This window comes from Cercospora kikuchii (assembly GCF_019650295.1).
Source record: "Cercospora kikuchii DNA, contig_00001, whole genome shotgun sequence".
In the NCBI taxonomy this organism is placed as follows: Eukaryota; Fungi; Ascomycota; class Dothideomycetes; order Mycosphaerellales; family Mycosphaerellaceae; genus Cercospora; species Cercospora kikuchii.
Window position 1 is genome coordinate 2336534 of NW_025408582.1, and position 18571 is coordinate 2355104.

The 18571-nt window shown below is 54.4% G+C and overlaps 7 protein-coding genes across 7 annotated transcripts; 5 read left to right on the forward strand and 2 right to left on the reverse strand.

Annotated features, from left to right (window-relative positions):
* Positions 1–583: 583 nt before the first annotated feature.
* Positions 584–2575, forward strand: CKM354_000086500 (uncharacterized protein; the record flags this gene model as incomplete). The annotated part of the gene is made up of 2 exons (XM_044795971.1): positions 584–958; positions 1019–2575. The coding sequence occupies 2 exons, from the start codon at positions 584–586 to the stop codon at positions 2573–2575; spliced, it is 1932 nt and encodes a 643-aa protein (XP_044651906.1).
* A 484-nt stretch (positions 2576–3059) lies between these two features.
* Positions 3060–4085, forward strand: CKM354_000086600 (uncharacterized protein; the record flags this gene model as incomplete). Its single annotated transcript, XM_044795972.1, has 3 exons — positions 3060–3561; positions 3619–3833; positions 3921–4085. 3 exons carry the CDS (start codon positions 3060–3062, stop codon positions 4083–4085), a joined length of 882 nt encoding a protein of 293 aa, XP_044651907.1.
* Positions 4086–6754: 2669 nt separating this feature from the next.
* On the forward strand, positions 6755–7648 carry CKM354_000086700 (TATA-binding protein; the record flags this gene model as incomplete). The annotated part of the gene is made up of 3 exons (XM_044795973.1): positions 6755–7078; positions 7136–7320; positions 7375–7648. 3 exons carry the CDS (start codon positions 6755–6757, stop codon positions 7646–7648), a joined length of 783 nt encoding a protein of 260 aa, XP_044651908.1.
* A 1640-nt stretch (positions 7649–9288) lies between these two features.
* Positions 9289–10482, reverse strand: CKM354_000086800 (uncharacterized protein; the record flags this gene model as incomplete). Its single annotated transcript, XM_044795974.1, has 1 exon — positions 9289–10482. The coding sequence occupies one exon, from the start codon at positions 10480–10482 to the stop codon at positions 9289–9291; it is 1194 nt and encodes a 397-aa protein (XP_044651909.1).
* Positions 10483–10794: 312 nt separating this feature from the next.
* CKM354_000086900 (uncharacterized protein) lies at positions 10795–12195 on the forward strand (the record flags this gene model as incomplete). Its single annotated transcript, XM_044795975.1, has 1 exon — positions 10795–12195. The coding sequence occupies one exon, from the start codon at positions 10795–10797 to the stop codon at positions 12193–12195; it is 1401 nt and encodes a 466-aa protein (XP_044651910.1).
* Positions 12196–12970: 775 nt separating this feature from the next.
* CKM354_000087000 (uncharacterized protein) lies at positions 12971–14878 on the reverse strand (the record flags this gene model as incomplete). Its single annotated transcript, XM_044795976.1, has 1 exon — positions 12971–14878. The coding sequence occupies one exon, from the start codon at positions 14876–14878 to the stop codon at positions 12971–12973; it is 1908 nt and encodes a 635-aa protein (XP_044651911.1).
* Positions 14879–15647: 769 nt separating this feature from the next.
* CKM354_000087100 (uncharacterized protein) lies at positions 15648–17436 on the forward strand (the record flags this gene model as incomplete). The annotated part of the gene is made up of 6 exons (XM_044795977.1): positions 15648–15687; positions 15817–15834; positions 16106–16234; positions 16440–16600; positions 16724–16909; positions 16963–17436. 6 exons carry the CDS (start codon positions 15648–15650, stop codon positions 17434–17436), a joined length of 1008 nt encoding a protein of 335 aa, XP_044651912.1.
* Between the last annotated feature and the right edge of the window lie 1135 nt (positions 17437–18571).

Here is an 18571-nt window from a genome sequence, read left to right on the forward strand (position 1 = left end):
CTTTTCTTGGACATTGCGCCAAGACTCTAATGAGCCTTCCTGCCTGCCTATAACGGCCTGGTGGCTTTCGTCTCCTGCCGTTTTCGTGACACCTGCTGAGCGCAAACGGCATGCCACTTCACCTACAACCGCTCCGAAATAACTCGCTATCTGACAATTCTCCCTTCGCTAACTTCTCACTGTCAATAGTACGTGCAGACAGCGTTGCATCGACACTATTTAGGGTATTATGCCGTGCCGCCGCCAAGCAAAAAGTCTACGTCCAAGACGCTTCATTCAATTTTTATCTCTTGCAGCATCACGCTATCAACTTGATAGCCCAATTGCGCGCGTGCCCCGTTAGTTCTACCTTTCGAGAAGACTGCGGGGTCGAATGCAATACGGATGCGCAGGCCGAAATGGCACGCTTCTGGGCTTCTTGACCCGCCTTGCAGGCGAAGCAGAGATGCTGAGCCGCGAGACTCGTCTCTAGCATGTATATATAAATGCATGCCCTATCGCAAAATGTGGTAAGTTCGAAACTTCAGCCAAAGAGCGCCTCCTTCTCTGCCTAAATCCACATCCCGGTCTCTTGTTGCCCGCCATGAGGACCTCACACTTGACAGCCTTATCAGGCTTTCTTGTGCTCAATGCCGTAGCTCACCCTGTCGACGACTTCACCTCTCACGAAGCGGAGCACTCCCATCACATGCACAAACGTCAATCTGCCGATGCTTTGGAACGCTTCCGACCTCGACAAAGAGCTACATACGTGGCTGAGGATGGAGAGCCAGCGGCTTCGATCGCCCGCGCTGGTAGCCCCGTCGATGCTGCTGAAGCTCTTGTGAGGAGCGAGTTCCCCGACGCCGAGTTCAGAAGAGTTGGAGACAGTTGGACGTCGGCTAGTGGCATCACACATGTCTATTTCAAGCAGACTTTGAACGGGTTGGATATCGACGATGCTGATTTCAATGTCAACGTAAGCTTCCGAGAAACTTACACTGAGTGGTTCCCATTCAACTTGCTGATATTTCGATAGGTCCGCTCTGATGGGACCATCTTCTCGTATGGAAATTCTTTCTTCAGTGGAACAACTCCAGAAGCTGCTCCAGCCCCAGAAGAAGTCATTGAGCCACAGCCAGTACTCGAAACTGTCGTTGACACTCTTGCCCTTCCAATCGAGCCTGCAGCAGCTGAGATTGTGGTCGAGGAGACTGCTCGCTCTTTCACTGTCCAGGGTCTAGGAGATGCTGTCGAATCGCCACCTGACGGACAATTGGTCTACTACCGCACACCAGAAGGCGAGCTCGTCTCAGCTTGGCGTGTCGAGACCGACGTTGGAGATTCCTGGCTGACAACTTACGTTGACGCGACTAACGACAATGCTGTCCTTGCCGTCACCGACTACATCGCCGACGCCGAATCTTATCAAGTCTTCCCGTGGCCACTTAACGATCCACGAGGCAACCGGCGCCAGATTGAAACCAACCCACGCGATCGCAGAGGAAGTCCGAACGGCTGGCACCAGGACGCCTTCACGACCTATCAGGAAACTCGCGGCAACAATGCCATCGCCCAGCCCAACACTGATGGCGACGCAGATTTCCTTGAAGAGCCCCGTCCTCAAGGTGGCCGCTCGAACCGCTACCGCGCCGAATTCAGTGAGTCCCTGGAGCCAGCTGAGTATATCGAAGCCTCCGTGATTCAGCTCTTCTACACCTCCAACTACTTCCGCGATGTACTCTACGTCCTTGGCTTCACTGAAGCTGCCGGTAACTTCCAGACTTCCAACTTCGGCCGCGGAGGTCTGGGCGACGACTCTGTCATCCTCAATACCCAGGACGGCTCCGGCGTAAACAACGCCAACTTCGCCACACCTCCCGACGGGCAACAAGGCCGCATGCGCATGTACCGCTTCAACTCCACCGTTCCCAACCGCGACAGCTCCTTCGAAGCCGGCATCGTCATCCACGAATACACCCACGGCCTCACCAACCGCATGACCGGTGGCCCAGCTAACTCGCGCTGCCTCTCAACTCTCGAATCCGGCGGCATGGGCGAAGGTTGGTCCGACTTCTACGCGACCGCCATCCGCTCCACCCGCCGCGACACACGCAACACAAACTACCCCATCGGCGACTACGCCACCGGACGTCCCAACGGTATCCGCGCCTTCGTCTACTCCACCAACATGGAAACCAACCCGTACACTTACTCCTCCCTCAACTCTCTTACCCGCGTGCACCAGTACGGCACAGTCTGGTGCACGATGCTCTACGAGCTCTTCTGGAACCTCGTTGACGCACGCGGAAACACCAACGATCTCACGCCTTCGCTCGACTCCAGGACTGGAATCCCTCGTGACGGCAAGTACTTGGCCATGAAGCTTGTGCTCGATGCTCTGGCTTTCCAGCCTTGCAACCCAAGCTTTATTCAGGCGCGAAATGCGATTTTGGATGCCGATCGTGCGCTGACGCGTGGGGAGAACATTTGTTTGATCTGGAGGGCTTTTGCTAAGAGAGGTTTGGGCGAGAATGCGAGGAATGAGGGTGGGGTTTTCACGGATGATTTTACTGTGCCTGCCGGTGTCTGCTGAGATTTCTAGCCGAGCAGGCCAGGAGATGGGGTGCATAGGAAATGCCAAATACGTACCTTTCACAAAATATTTTCGGTTTTTCCAAGACACATTTCTTGACTTCTCACTTTCTTGGCGTCAACAACTGTCGTCGTGAAGATGTTCAGATGCAGAACCCGACGCACTATAAGATGAGACATGAGCGAGCTATTTTCAAGGAAGTTTGACATCAAAGCCATGTCGCACTTCCAGCAATGTCGCACGCACATGCGTCTCATTTCTGTCGGGAGCGATTCAGAGAAAAGGAAAGACACGGTCAGACCATTCCTGCGACGATGCTGTTCACCATGTGCAGCATTCGTTCCAGAGGAATATAAGCTCCTTCAGAACACTATCAAGCATATCATAACACAGCTACAGCAACCCAAATTGAACAGCGAACACAGTTTTCTAAATTCTATCCCAACCAACAGACTCTTGCTCAACGCAGGATTCCCCCTCCACCATGACGAACTCGAATATCGACAATGTGGTGCCTGCCAACTTCCTCGATCTGCCCCCAGAATTGAAACTAAAAGTTCTGTCGAACCTCTCAACCAAAGAAGTACGCGCCGCGCGCAGCATATGCAAAGAAATTCAAGACGTGATCGACGAACCGGGCAATCGTGTCCTCATACTCGATCCCATCCGTTCTCAAGAAGAAGCAAGAATCACCTCCGAACTCAAACCAATATTCGACTTCCCCTGCAAGCTGAACCTCCGAGACTTCATATTCTCATACCTAATCGGTCGAGGAGTCTGGGAACACCCCTTACAAAACTCCCTGTTAGTCAACAGCGCGGCAGCACAATGGGCCAAATTCAAACTCACCGAACAAGGAGCGGGAAATCCTCACATGTCTTCAGCAATTGCTTTCGTGCTTGGCTACATCGGGATCCTCTTTCTCCACGCGCATAACAAAACATATTATCCTGAATTGACGGCAACTTTGAGCGACGATATCGATGGTAATAATACACGTTCGGTGTACTTTGCGTTTCTCAGAACGGTTATGATGCCTCAAGTTGATACGATTGAGGAATTTTTCGATCATCTTGACGATTTGCCGTTCGGCATGACGCTCGAAGAACTGGAGGAGTTGGGTCTGCCGCTGGACAGAGAGGAGCTAGGAGCAGCATATCTCGACATCGTCGAGAAGCGTCTCTACGGCTCTTCGACGCCTATCCCTCGCGCTCTCTCGACTGGACTCGCCATGCCTCCACATATTCTCACGCCTTTGGTGCATTTCGACTAGAGCACGGACGACTTGACTTTTCAAGGTGAACCGGCGGAGATGAAGAGAGCTGGATGCTGCACGGCGACGCAGATTGCTCGGATTCTGGGCACTGATAGCGTTCGGGAGTTGGGAGATGTGTTTGGGTATTGTTTGAAAACGGACTGGGCGATGAAGCGGTTCTCAGCGGCGCTGGAGGGACAGGTGTTGACGGAGTGGGAGAAGGCAGCAGTTCTTGAGGACCTGTATGTCTTTTAGTGCGTGGGAGTCGTTGCCGAGATGTACTGGCGGCTTTCGTGCTTCGGGGAGACATTCTCTTGAAGTCTGCATTGGAGTTCAGTACCGGTAGTTAATCGAACCTGGAACGATCGTGTGCAGGGAATAGAACACGCAACGCAATCTGAGTTCTTGAGTCGCTCATGAGAATTCCTCTAATGCCCGAATTACTTCTTGTTGATTTGGAACTTGCGATTCTGCGTGTGGCCATACCGGTGGTACGTGCACAATCACATGCAAATCCATCTGCAAGGGCCTTGTCGTCTGCGCGTGCTCCTGTTATTCACGCAAGCCGCCACGAGTGAATGAGCGTATGTGCGTGAGATCGGAGTGCCGTACGCGTTAGATCGTTCACAGCTGCGTGCGATCAGATTTCGACCTGCGTCGAGCTAAGAAGCTTGACTTGGTGCGTCTCGGATGCTTTGCTAGCTCCATTGCAGGAAGTAGATCGAACATGAAATTCAGCACTTCACGCCGAAATTGCTCAGTATTGGAGCTGCCTACGGAATCCAGCATGCCAGAGGTAGCTGTGTGGCGCAAGCAGGACTGGAGCTCCGGAGTTGATCGGGCGTAGAAAGTTTGGAGAGCTTCGAAAATTGTGTGCTCTGCCATAATCGCTGAGATGAACCATACGGTAGCTGTTCAAACCTTGTTGCCAGCATTTGACGTTGCAATTCGGTGGCATGATTCGATTGGAGGACCTGCTCTTGCCTGGAGGTCGCATATACCTCCTAATAAGCTCCTACGTGTTTTTGCACATTCTCAGCGCCCCGTCACCGGCTGGACTGCAATTGATCAATGGACGTCCGCGGCGCTTTGCACGGTTCCGACGACTGAGGCATGAGGCGGTCTCAGGTCTTCTTCCGAACAGGAATGGGATCTGACTCGGAACCTTGGGCGAGGTGTCGCGGACAAGTGGTATACATCCGGAAACCTATGGCCAGCTTTCACGATTCGAAACGCAAATTCGAGAATGGCTGAAAATCAGTGTACAATCACGCGTGTCAAGATTCCAGAACATGCCGGCATGGCCTGTGTGACGAAGATGGTGGCGATCGTGGAAGAAATTCATCGTGCCACATTGCATGAAAAGCATTGTGCAGTCGCTGTATGGCCACGGTTTGTGGTCCGGCTTGCGGCCGCGCTGAAGACCGTACGAAGTGGTTGACGAATGAGAAGCGATAAGCGGCTAGCGTCAATGTGGGCAGCATGTGATAGCGCGGTGGCAGTCCCCACAACAGCTGTCACCATCTGGCATCAGCGCAAGGCGGACATGATCGCGTGCGGAGATGGACGCAAGGCAGAAATCATGCGCTTGGCCAGCACGTGTGGACATGGGCATGGTGGCACAAGCACGCAACGGTGCGGTCAGCGCGCGGGAGAGAAAAAAAATTTCTCTGGTTTTCTGCTGGGCGTCGCTGATGCAAGACGGCGCAAGGTGCGACGAAATCGCGGAGTCGGCCCAGCGACGCGCGGTTTGCCGCTGTTGTGGCGGAAAGGCACCTTGCGCCACTGCAGCGGCGGGCAAACAAGTGAAGCGTCGGCGTCGGCGTCGGCGAGCGCGAGTGGTCGTGTGCGCGGTTTGCAGCTGCTGTCGACAGCTGTCCGTTGCACGTCGCATTGCCAGCTGTTGGTATGCGGCGGGGCGTTGGCGGTCGTGGTGGTGGCGCGGATGATGCAGAAATTTCGTGAGTCATCGCCTTCAGGCGAGGTGTCTCGTCCCATGCAAGCAGCCTCAGGAAGCTTATCTCCATCGCCGCCCGATGCACGACCCACGGTACTGTGACGCGTGTAGCAGCGTAGCACTGTGACGACGGCGATGTTTTGACGACAACAGCAGAAGATGGACAAAGATGCAGACGACAATGCCCTTTGACGACGGGAATGCGTGATGCTCGCAGATGCGCACGTCAGGCCGAGTGAGTGAAAGCAAACGCGGGCCCCCCTGCCTAATCAGAGACTTTTCAGGAGGAAGACGCTAGTGCCGGATGCGGATGGGGGAGCGAGTTTTGCTGCCTTGGCGCGTGACGGGCGGGCCCGCGCGACGACTACTTAAGCAGACCTCTTCCCCAGCCCAAGTTTGAGCGGAATTTTTGGCCCGACCCAAGTCCGACGACCGCGCAACGGCTGCCGCTCCTCTCTCACCTCCTCTCGTCGCCGTGCCATCCAGAGTCCCTCCGTAGCAGCCGTACTGAATACCACTCGATCTCCGCATCGTCGCAAGACTCACTTTCTTCAGTTGCTGCCTGCCGCCCGCTGCTGCCACGTTGCCCCGTCGCGCCTTCACTCTTTGGCCGTCGCAAGCCTGAAATTCTTGCGCCCGCTATCATTGGCGCGCAGTCACCCAGTGCCAAGCTCGGTAAACACTGCGACCACCTACCAACCTCTCCATCAACTCGACCCTTCGCGTCGCATCCATCACCACCGCCAATCGCGACGAGGCTCTGCTGGACGGCACCTCGCCACCTCTAATACCAACCGACCGACCTCACCGCCGCGAGCGCATCAGCTCAGACACTTTGATTAGTCTGCTCTGATCTGAACCGCCGCAAACACACCACTGCACCGCTGCACTCTCCGCACTTGTCGCGCATCAACACCCGCGCGACCCGAGCACCACCGAAGACGTCACCACCCGACTCGTCGCAATCATGGAGTCCACAGCGTACATGACGCACCCGAGCACCGCGGCCGAGGCTAAGCAGTTCACCGCTCCCTCGTCGCTGTCATTCCCTGGCGCAAACGGCCACCTGACTCCACCCTCCTCCGACGCTGGCCAAATGAGCAAGAACGGTGCGAATGGGCAACAGCAGGGCGCAAATGCCGCGCAAGGCAACGGGGTGACTCCCGCGACGCCGGCCGCCACGCCAGGGCAAGCGACCACGGGTGTTAGTGGCATCGTGCCAACGCTGCAGAACATTGTCGCTACGGTGAACCTGGACTGCCGCCTGGATCTGAAGACGATTGCGCTTCACGTAAGACTGCCTGCACATTTGACCCCCTCATGCGACGTCGCAACTCACACCTGACAGGCGCGTAATGCCGAGTACAATCCCAAGCGTTTCGCCGCTGTCATCATGCGTATTCGCGAGCCAAAGACGACCGCTCTCATCTTCGCCTCCGGCAAGATGGTCGTCACTGGTGCCAAATCTGAAGATGACAGCAAGCTTGCCAGCCGCAAGTACGCTCGCATCATTCAGAAGCTTGGCTTCAATGCGTATGTCATCCGACATGCTCATCCGCTGCGATGAGCGCCGCTAACCTGCAACAGGAAATTCACCGACTTCAAGATTCAAAACATTGTTGGCTCTTGCGACATCAAGTTTCCCATTCGATTGGAGGGTCTCGCCAGCCGCCATCACATGTTCTCATCTTACGAGCCCGAGCTTTTCCCTGGTCTGATCTACCGCATGATGAAGCCGAAGATTGTGCTTCTCATCTTCGTCTCCGGCAAGATCGTCCTTACGGGAGCAAAGGTCCGCGAAGAGATCTACCAGGCCTTCGAGCTCATCTACCCTGTGCTCTCCGACTTCCGCAAGACCTAATGACTTCACCAAACGGCATCCTGTACCAGTATACCCGGTCTTTCTTGTACCAACAATACTTATAACGCGAGGTTTGATGCCGACCTCGACACATCTGGCCGATGCCTCCTACTTCATCGACACACTGGTCCTCCTCCATACCCACCAGTCGTTACGAGAACCACGCGGCTCACCACGATGACATTATTTGCTTTTAGACTTTGCATGGCGCGGTGTTTTACGGCGTTTCACTCAACAACCCCAATCCGGAGCTTCTCACTTGGGCTGCCACGACTACTATTGGATTGCGTTACGAGTTACTACTAGACTTATTGCGCGCTTGCGCTGGCAACAGAAGACAGCCAGCCCCAGGCGCACCCCACACACATATGAGCCTCACACAAAAAGTGAGCTCGACCAAGATTGACGACACACGAGAGAATTGAGCGTGAGCGAGAGAAGCAAGAGGCCCAGCAAGTGGGTGAGAGATTGTGGCTAGATGTCTGCGAAGGCATCGGCAAGCATGAGCTTTGCCAATGAAACGCAGAAGCAAGTAGTGAGTATGGCTAGGGTAGTGCACCAATGCCAACTCATGCTTAACAAACACACCTTGTGCGTGGATGTTTCACTCCCGGTCTCCTCTGCCCACTCCTCTCCTCTCCTCTCTGCTTGTCTCCCAATCTCCCATGTGCAACGCAATGCCTTGCCTGTCGTGCGCCCTTTTGCCATGACTTGTAGGTGCTGTGAGGCAATGTGTCTCGAACAGCTGCACAGATCAATTCCATCGATCATATCGCATCTATCCTTCACTGCATGCGGTATGTCGGAGGAGTTGTCCTATATTTCTCGAGACAGCGAATATCTATCGCGCTACACTGCGTGACTAGCGACCTTTGTCGTTGCACCACCGTACGTACTGCATCTTGCGCTGGGCTTGCCTGTGCACGCTGTGTAAGGAAGTTTAAAACGGAGATGGTGAGACGTTTAGGCATTGAAAGAAGTCCGTTTTTGTGTCAAGTTCTACCATCTATAAGAGCTACATCTGTGTCGTTCTTGCACGACCTTCTCTCATGAATCAGACCAAACAAGCATGACCAAACCCATGTGTGCATGTGAATCAAGTGCAAGGACTAGTTAAGAGCCCCTGCATATGCAGATGCACAAGCAGGAGCACAGAGATCTTCCCAGCCATCGATATTTATTCACCGCCAATGTTGTGTTATCCTCCACCGCCTTGAGCCTTGTCTTTCGGTGTTTCGGGGTTTCCGTCACAGGACGTACGATTCCACTATCAACTAAGCACAGTCAGCAAGATCTAAACTCTTTCGTGCCTGATGTGAGCAAGGATCGCGTATCGTGCGCGTCGTATCAGTAAAGCTTTCTCTCAACAATGAGCGAGGCTCTCTGCCCCGTCTTGAAACATATTTTGGAGTGTGGTTTTATCATCATGAACGGCTGGTGTTGTTTGTTTTGAAGTGGAATTGGAAGTGACTGACCTGATTATGGAAGAGCAAGGCGTGTTGGAAGTGATTGGGGATTGGCTGAGGTTTCAGCGGGAGGACCGCCATGCACTCATCTTGCCGTGCTGGATGTAGGATGAAGACCGTCGCTGAAGATGCCAATGACGTGGGCTCATAGCAAAGCGAGCGGGCGTAGCTCATTCACTTGAGTCCAACCCAGCTGCGCCAGCCGCCAGACTGCTGCTGATCCGAAGATTCGTCTGAAGCCTCAGAAGACTTCGAGATGGGCTTCGTGATTGCTGTCTTCGACGTCACAACCTTCGGTTTCAGCTCAAACAGCCATGTCGTTCCAAGATGCTTTCTGCGCTGGCGTGAGACCTCCAGACCAGTATTTTCCGCGGCCTGCTCCACGATCGCACCAATGTCGCGATTGTACCAGCAGCCATGCAACTCGGCATGCTTCTGTGCAGAATTGTCCAGGATCTTGTTCATCCACTCTCGATAGCTCCTTCCGTGCTCCAGAAGCAGAATTCGGGCATCGGGATTGCTAGTGTCCAAGTGTTTTACCAAATTCTCTAGCAACTCTTTCGGCTTGTCCGTACTGCAGAGCCCCATGGTCTGAATGATCGTATCGTACTTCTTCGGCTGATCAGTCGGAGCCAATGGCATTTCGCCCAGAGCTGAGCCGGTAGCAAAGCGGATCTTGAGATCAGGATTGAGGGCGCTGGTGCTGCTGAACCATCCTGGCTTCTTATACTCCGAGTACAAGGCCTGCCACTTCTTCTTGCACACTTCGATCATCGGGGCGCTGAGATCTAACAGCGTGAGACTGTCCATTCTTCCATCAACGGAAACATCGTAGTAGCCCAAATTTCTGCCAGTGCCGCAGCTCACCTCCAAAACATGGCCTTGACATCCTGCAGCTAGCTGCTCGCGAGTCTTGTTGATGCCCATCAACCATTCGGACATACCAACCTCGCTGTCGAAGCTGTCGGCTGTCTCATCGTAACGCGCCGCAACATCCTTTTGCTCAGAGATTTCGGCGATATGAGGGTTGTCGCATGGCTTGTTGGCGGCCACGAAGAGTTCTCCCAGATAGTATGCGAGGCCGCCTAGCAGCAGAGCAGCTCCGACCGTTCCCGGCGGCAGATTTTTGAAGTCGAGTGGCTTTTTCTTGCCCTCCTCTTTCACCCAAGGAGCTGGCTCAGGCTGCTCAGCAGGTACGCCCTTCGCCTGTTGGGCGGGCCGGCTGGTGGTATTTCCATTGCGCAGCTTCGGGGCCCGATGCTGCCGACTGGATGCAAATTGTCGTCGGATGTGTGGTGCCGTAGGCAAGGACTTCACGCCCTGCGAGATAGTGCCGACTACATGTCGCACGCGCAACACTCGCTGCATCAGTCACAGTGATGCTGCTGCTGGGAGGATTCGTGCAGCGAAAAAGAGAAATGATGTATGATGGTGAGTAGGAGAAGGAACGAGAAGAGGTCGAGGGATATCGCCGGCATTGGATAGCGCGCTCGGGAAAGACTTCCCTGTGAGATACCACCTCCACCACACCTCAGGCGCTGCATCACATTTGCCGTCAATTAACGAGCGGTCTGGCCGACTAGCTGCTTGACATGGTGTATTTCTATCGTAGGTGTTACTTTCTGACTCTCCTCCTTCGTCTCTCTTAATACCTCAGGCGCTGTACAAATTTTTGCTACTATGGAGCGTGTCCACCAGATCGCAAGCCATTTTGCCTCCGGGCAAACGGCACAGCAAGCCATGGCCCCCAAAGATGTATTGATTGTAGGATCCGGTGTTTTTGGCCTGGGTACTGCATACGCGCTGGCGCAACGAGAAGACTTCAAGAAGACTAAGATCACCGTCCTCGAAAGAACACAATTCCCGGCACAAGATGCATCGTCTGTGGACAGCTCAAGAATCATTCGTGCAGACTATGAGGACGTGCTTTACGCCCAGCTCATGGAAGAAGCCATGCCACATTGGAAAGGCGAATTTGGCGAGGAGGGACGTTTCTCGCAGTCAGGCCTTGCCATCATGTCCAATGGCAGAAATGAAAGCGCAGAGACATTCCTCGAAGCCGCCCTCAAAAACGTTACAGAAAAGCTCGGTCTTCAGATTGGCAAAGACATTACCGTATTCGACAATGAAGCCGATGCTCGCAAGATCATGGGCACCACTGGCGGTCTCATAGGCACGCGCGGCTACGTAAACTGGACCTCAGGCTGGGCACACGCTGAGAACGGCCTTAAGTTCCTTCGCAAGAAAGTCGAAGCTCTCAATCGCGTACACTTCCAAACCGCCGAAGTCCAGCGCCTCCTCTTCGACTCCTCCTACACCTCCGTTCTAGGTGTCCAGCTCGCCGACAACTCCACCCTAACCGCCGACCTCACCATCCTCGCCACAGGAGCCTGGACTCCCAAACTCCTCGATACTCGCGGAATCTGCTCAGCCACAGGCCAAGTCCTCACCTTCGTAGACATCACAGACGAAGAACAAACCCGCCTCACACAAAAAGGCCAACCCGTCATTCTCCGCGAAAACGATGGTCTCTTCATCATCCCTCCCGTAGAAAACAAACTCAAAATCGCCCGACATGGCTACGGATATGCGAATTTCGTCACAATCCCGCATCCAGAAAAACCTGCCTCCTCAGGCGAGAAAATCACAGTCTCAATCCCAAAAACAAAACTCGACGACCCAGATATGGATATCCCAGCCGAAGGAAAGAAAGTCTGCAGAGATTTTTTGAGAGACGCTGTTCCTTCTCTGGCTGATCGGCCTTTCTCTTCCACGAGGATTTGTTGGTATACGGATACTCCTTCTGGAGATTGGTTGATTACGTATCATCCGAAATACAAGGGGCTCTTTGTTGCGACGGGAGGAAGTGGGCATGGGTATAAATTTTTGCCTACGATTGGGGAGAGGATTGTGGATGTTATTCAGGGGAGGGAGAGGGATGAGTTGGGACGGCAGTTGGCGGAGAGGTGGAAGTGGCCGGAGAAGAGGGAGAAGGAGGATCATGTGTGGACGAGTGATTGGAGAGGTGAGGGGGTTAAGGGGATGGTGCTGGATGAGGAGATGAAGAAGGTTGTTGTTTGAGAAAGGTGGGCGCGGGGAGACCAATTTGTTTGCGCGCCTGATTTGTGTGATTGATGTGTGTGAAAATATGTGAAGCAATGAATTAACGTGCCCGTCTGTGTCCCTCCTTTGCTACGTATCACTTAGCTGCTCGCCATTCGAGCTCGGCCGAAAAGAATATCCCCAGCACGGAAGCCTGAGCTTGCAATTCAGTAAACATTGTTCCAAGTCAATTCCGCGAGGCCCTAGTCTGAGTCTGCTTCTACCACCAAAAGTTTCTACCCAGTAACGATCACTCTCACCGCTTTGACTCAACCAGTAAATTGTCGTCCTAGCGTCGACATTTGGTGTCTTTGGAATTCGACTCAGATGGCACTCGAGACCGCTGTTCAGATGGTTTGCAGGGAGCCTTCTCCTCATCGATATGAGCCCTGATGTCGAGCGTGATTGTATTTGCCTTTCAGCAGGATACTTACTTACTTACTTCTATGGGATCGAGAACTATTAGTTGGACATGTTGAAGAGATGACGGCATCGTGGCAGGAACCACACGTCGGTCATCAGCGATCCTCGTCGATTTCTTTATCAGCTCAGCAAGTAGTACGAATAATTTTGCCATCCAGAGAGGAGTAAAGTGCTGTGATCATGATTGCTTCTTTTATTCACTCACTATACACACACAATAGATGATATTTTACCCTTCCTCACTCGATGGAGGACTTTCGATTTTTTCTTGCCTTAAAACCTCGTTGAACATGCCTTGCACCATCTCTTCCTACACCATTGCACTACGCGACTATGTCATCACATACTTGGGCCCCTCACCACCCTGTGGTGTCTGCCAATTGATATCCTGATCGGGCACCTTAATGTCGCACGTCTTGCAATGTACGCAGTTCTGCGAGTTGATCTGGAATCTCACGCCCAAATCCTTACTCTCATCTTCCACGTATTCGTACACTCCAGCAGGACAGAATCGGTTCTCGACACCTTGGTACTTAGGATATTCCATCTCGGCATGCTTATCCCAGTCAGCGACTTGCAAGTGACAGGGTTGATCTTCTTCGTGGTTGGTTCCTGTGCGGGAAACGGAGGTCAAAATGTCGAAGGAGATCTCGTTATCGGGCTTTGGGTACTCGATTTTTTGGCATTCGGAAGCGGGTTTAGTTGCGGCGTGATCTTGCTTGCCGTGCTTCAAGGTCCAAGGGGTGTAGCCGCGGAAGAGATATGCTTCGAGACCGGAGTAGAGAATACCACCGTAGAGACCAAGGGGAGTGTGGAAGCTGGGCCGCATGTTGCGGACTTGCTTCAGTTCTTTCCAGATGGAAGATTTGCGGAGCTTGTCCTCATAGTCGAAGAGGAAGACCGCGCCTTCGGTATCGTTGGAGCTCGAGAGGGCTGAGTAGGCGGCCTCTGCGGCGAGCATGCCACTGCGCATGGCGGTGTGGGTGCCTTTGATCTTGGGGACGTTCAGGAAGCCGGCTGTGTCGCCGATCAGAGCGCCACCGGGGAAAGCGCATTTGGGTATGCTTTGGAATCCTCCTTCGTTCAGTGTTCGTGCGCCATATGATATGCATTTGCCACCTTCGAGGTATTGTCTGTAGAATGGGTGCTGCTTCATCTTCTGGAACTCGCCGTATGGTGCTAGCCACGGGTTGGGATAGTCAAGACCGACCACCAATCCAATCGAGACCATGTTTTCGCCAAAGTGGTACATCCAGCCACCTCCGTATGTGTCTTTTGGAAGTGGGTAACCCATTGAGTGTGCCACAAGGCCCTTGTCGAACTTAGCAGGATCGATCTCCCACACTTCTTTAATGCCGAGTCCGTAAGTTTGGTGTTGGCTGTTCGCGCGAAGGTCGTATTTCTTGATGACCTTCTTCGTCAGACTGCCGTGACAGCCCTCTGCCAAAAGTGTGCATCGTGCGTGAAACTCCATGCCGCGCTCGAAAGAGTCCTTGGCCTTGCCATCTCGTCCAATGCCCAGGTCGTTCGTCGCCACTCCCTTGACAGCTCCTTCCTTGGTGTACAGAACTTCGGACGCCGCAAAGCCTGCGTACACTTCAACGCCAACTTCCTCTGCTCTTTCGCCCAGCCATTTGGACAGCTCGTTCAAGCTCAAAATGTAGTTGCCGTGGTTGTTCATCTGGGGTGGCGCGGGGATAGGAATGGCACTCGATTTGGTCAAGAAACGCATCTTGTCTTTCGTAGCAGGTGTGATGTTCTCGAATCGATTCGGGTTGTCCTCAGACCTCCAATCTGGAATGAGCTCGTCGAGAGCACTTGGTTCTAACACATTGCCTGACACTATGTGGTCTCCAATCTCGCCCGCCTTCTCTAACAGCACCACGCGAAAGTCCTCATTGCCCGCTTCATTTGCCAATTGCTTCAGCTTAATAGCGGCACTCAGTCCTGCTGGACCGCCGCCGACGATGCATATGTCCACTTCGTCAGACTCTCGCTCCTGTTGCAATGGGTCACTCCAGTCGTCTTCCACAGAGGCGAATCGTCGTCGTGTCGTACTCGAGATGGCGCGTCTTTGGCCTGCCGTGATAGCAGCAGGCCTGTAGCCCCTCGTCAGACATCTCGAGGCTATGGGGCTCGCGGCAGCAGTAGCACGTGTCCGCGCAGTGAACCTCGAGATCTCGGGGAGCTGAACCAGTCGCCGCCTCGCAGCTGCAGAGATGATGCTGGGAGCGGCCATTGTCGCGGCTTTGACCTCCACAGGAAATCGTGAGGCGGTCAAGCGTGCAGAAGGAGCGTTGCAGCAGAGGGCAGGCGGGTGGACGACAGCTTCACATGCGCATCATTGCCAGGGCATTTATTGCACGCTCGCCTCGGCTTTGAAGCGGCTTTGCATCGGGGTAAAGGCACAGAAAGGTGACTTCATCGCGAAGAAGCAGAGATGGTGTTCACGATCTACGGCTTGGCTTTGTTCTGTGTTGCGAACAATCTGTCCGTACACATAGCATAAGCAGACAGCATGCTCGACGTCGTGTATGCTACGGACAACATGGAACACTGTATTTCCCAGCAATTTTGCAGCGCCTGGCTCCAGTCAGACTCGCAACGCCAGAAATCGAGATGCATCCGCTTACCACAGCCATTTTGAGCTCTGTGATTGGTGCTTGGCGGTCTGTGCTCGCCGCTTCCCGCTCACTCGCCCGCGAACTCTGTCGCTCACTCTTCCGCCTCACCCATCGCGACGACCGTCCGAGCCCTCTCCACCACATCGGCCTCGTGCAGCATCCAACTCTGTCCTTCCTCGACGCGTACAACCACGTCGAGTGCTTTTGTGCTTTCGCCTCGCCATTTGACGGCCCTCTTCTGCTTTGAGATCTCCCACTGCCAGGCCTTTCCCGCCACGGCTCCGGCCTGCTTCCTGCCTCCAGATCACGCGCGCCCGGACGCCACGCTCTCTGTGAAGCTCTCCCCATCGCACGCCCATCGTCGCGCGCGCGCAACCCATCACCATGGCCGAATCTGGTGTCAGCAACACGAGGCTCTATCTCGGTAAGGACCATCACCGCTCCCTGCCTCGCGCATATGCATCGGCTGGCGCGCGCGCGCACGAAGACTGCGCGATGCGCCAGCTCGCAATTGCAGGGCGGTCGACAACTGGCTAACGAACGCGCCTGACAGGGAACCTCCCACGCAATGGTACGCTCCTCCTCCCGTGGACTTTCAATGGATAAGCAGGATGGCCTGTTCTGGTTGGACACAGCTGCTTGTGGCCCGGCGCAATATTGGCATCGAAAAATGGATGGAGGGGAACTGGCCATCTCTGCCGCTGCCTCGCATATGTCCTCTGCTGCTGCGGCTCTTGCTCGTGCTTGTACTGGAGCCGGAGCTGGCGCTTCATTGGCCATCCTTTGTCGCATCCACCAGACCGAGTCCTGACCTGGCAACGCTGACCGGAATCGTGATACAGCTACCAAGGCCGACGTTGAGAACCACTTCAACACCCATGGCACCGGCGAGATTACCGAGATCAAGCTGATGAATGGCTTTGGCTTCATCGAGTACAAAGATGCCATGGACGCGCGTGATGTCGTTCCAGGTAAGCTCCACTGCTGCACGGCGCCGAATGAATGGCTGCCGTTGCTACTTGAAACATGATGCTGGACCTGCTAACTCGCCCTGTAGCTTTCCGTACGTCTCCCCTCGGCGCTATCGCCCATGCTTAAACTTGCCTTCGGGCTGCACACCGTCCCCTACCTCCCTCCTGGTTATGTTCTCGACTGCTGACATCTTCCGCTGGCTAGATGGATCCGAATTCATGGGCGAGCGGCTCGTCGTTCAATTCGCCCGTGGCTCAACTCGTCCTCGTGATGGCTTCGAGCAGCAACCCCGTATGGCTCCTCGTCCAAGACGTACTATCCACCGTATGACCATTACTGGATTGCCATTCGAGACCAGCTGGCAGGTTAGCTACTCCTCCCTCATGAACTACTACAGCATTATGTCGACGCCTCCCCGGTCCAAGTCTGGCCTTCAGCTACGACACTGTCGACATCTCTGAAAAGCCTCTACTTACACCTTCACATAGGATCTCAAGGACTTCGCGCGTCAGTCAGGCCTGGACGTCGTCTACAGCGAGGTCAACCGCGAGCGTGACCCCAGCGGCACTGGCAAGGGTTTCGTCGAATACGAGACTGCCGCCGATCTAGCTTCCGCCGTGGAGAAGCTCGACAACTCCGAGTTCAAGGGCTCTACTGTCCGCTGCATCTCAGACGTAAGTGGAACAGTATCCACGTTGCATCGCCGCCACATGCTTACAATTTGTAGCCACAAACTGATGTGCCACGCCCACGTGAGCGCTTCCGATCTCGTTCTCCTGGCTTCCGCGGAGGCCGTGGAGGCTATGGCCCGCCTCCAGATGACTACTATGGTGGTGGAGGCTACGATCGCCGAGGACCACCACGTGGCTACAGCCCACGCCGCGACGACTATCGTCGCCGCACTCCTCCACCGCGCGATTACTACGGTGGTGACCCACGCGATGACCGCTATGGTCCTCCACGCGGCGGTCGCCCACCTGTCGATGACTACCCACCACGTGGAGGCGGCTATCCAGATGACCGCTATGGCCCACCACCGCCCCGACGAGGTTACGAGCCGGAGCCTTACGCCAATGGACATGGTCGTGAGCCATATGCCGGTCGTCCACGAAGCCCTCCTCCGAGAGAAGGTGGCCGAGGCTACGGTGGCGGTGGCGGCGGTGGTGCCCGCGAGCCATACGGAGAGAGGCCTTACTGGTGATTACTCATCAAACTTCACGTGCTCAATGCGTACTAATGTGTCTAGAACGCCCTCTGGATCGATGCGGAGCGCAACACACGACACCAGCACCTACATAATGAAGTTCACAGAAGGACACGATGTCACGAGTTAGACTGTACTCTCACGGGATGGACTTGTTGCTTGGTCGCGGGAGGGCGCTCTACTGCGGATCAAGATGCACGAGGGGCATCAATGCGAAATGCGCACATTTCTCTGGGGTTTCATTTTCATGCGCGATCTCTGGTTTTGGCGCTTGGCTCCATGCACCATACGCTCGCCGGCTGTCGAGTTTCGCGGGTACGCATGGCCACGGACCCTCTCCAACTGTAGCATAACTTCTGGAGAGTACGTTGGCCAACGGCGTTTCTGCTTTCCAAACATTAACGGCTGGCCTTCGAAGCGGATTTGGTGTGCGTGTGTATCATCAGACTGGTAAAAGCAAAATCGATACGGGTTGAACAGTACAATTATGCCATGCCTCCGCCCTGACCTTTTTCTCACTGAATACTGGCGCTGTTCCGCCCCGGGTTGACCCTCAGCTTGTGTACATGTGCAACCAACCGACCTCATCTCAATTGAGCCTCGCTCCAGATTTGCAAAGGGCCAGAAGCAAAAGCAAAAAGAGCTTGGCTCCGCCACGATTCGAACGTAGGTCTTCCAGTCGCCCTTCGCTGGGGAAACCCGCAAACGAGTGAACGCTACAACCGGGTAGCTGGGACCCAGCATCGCCCTCATTTGTACTGGATATGCTGTCGACTGCACTACGGAGCCAACATGGACCTTGATCGCGATATGAGCGAATATAGAGTCTGGCAGGCTTGTCCTCAGCGTTCAAAAAGATGAGACTTTGCGTTATTGGGGACCATACGGTTGGAAAGCGAGAGGCGAACAGGGAATTCATTACTGTCGACCACAGAACGCGCGTTGCATTGGCCTACTGGCGCTGGCGATGCCTCTTTGTACAAGAGGACATGCCGCCGCACAGCAAAATAGTTACAAGGTGCAAAAGACGACGGCCAGCATGCTGGCTCACTGGCTTGATCACGGGGCAACGCTCAGCATACCTGCTACTCTGAGGCGACCGTCTGGAGTACGAAAAGGCGGGGCAAAAGTG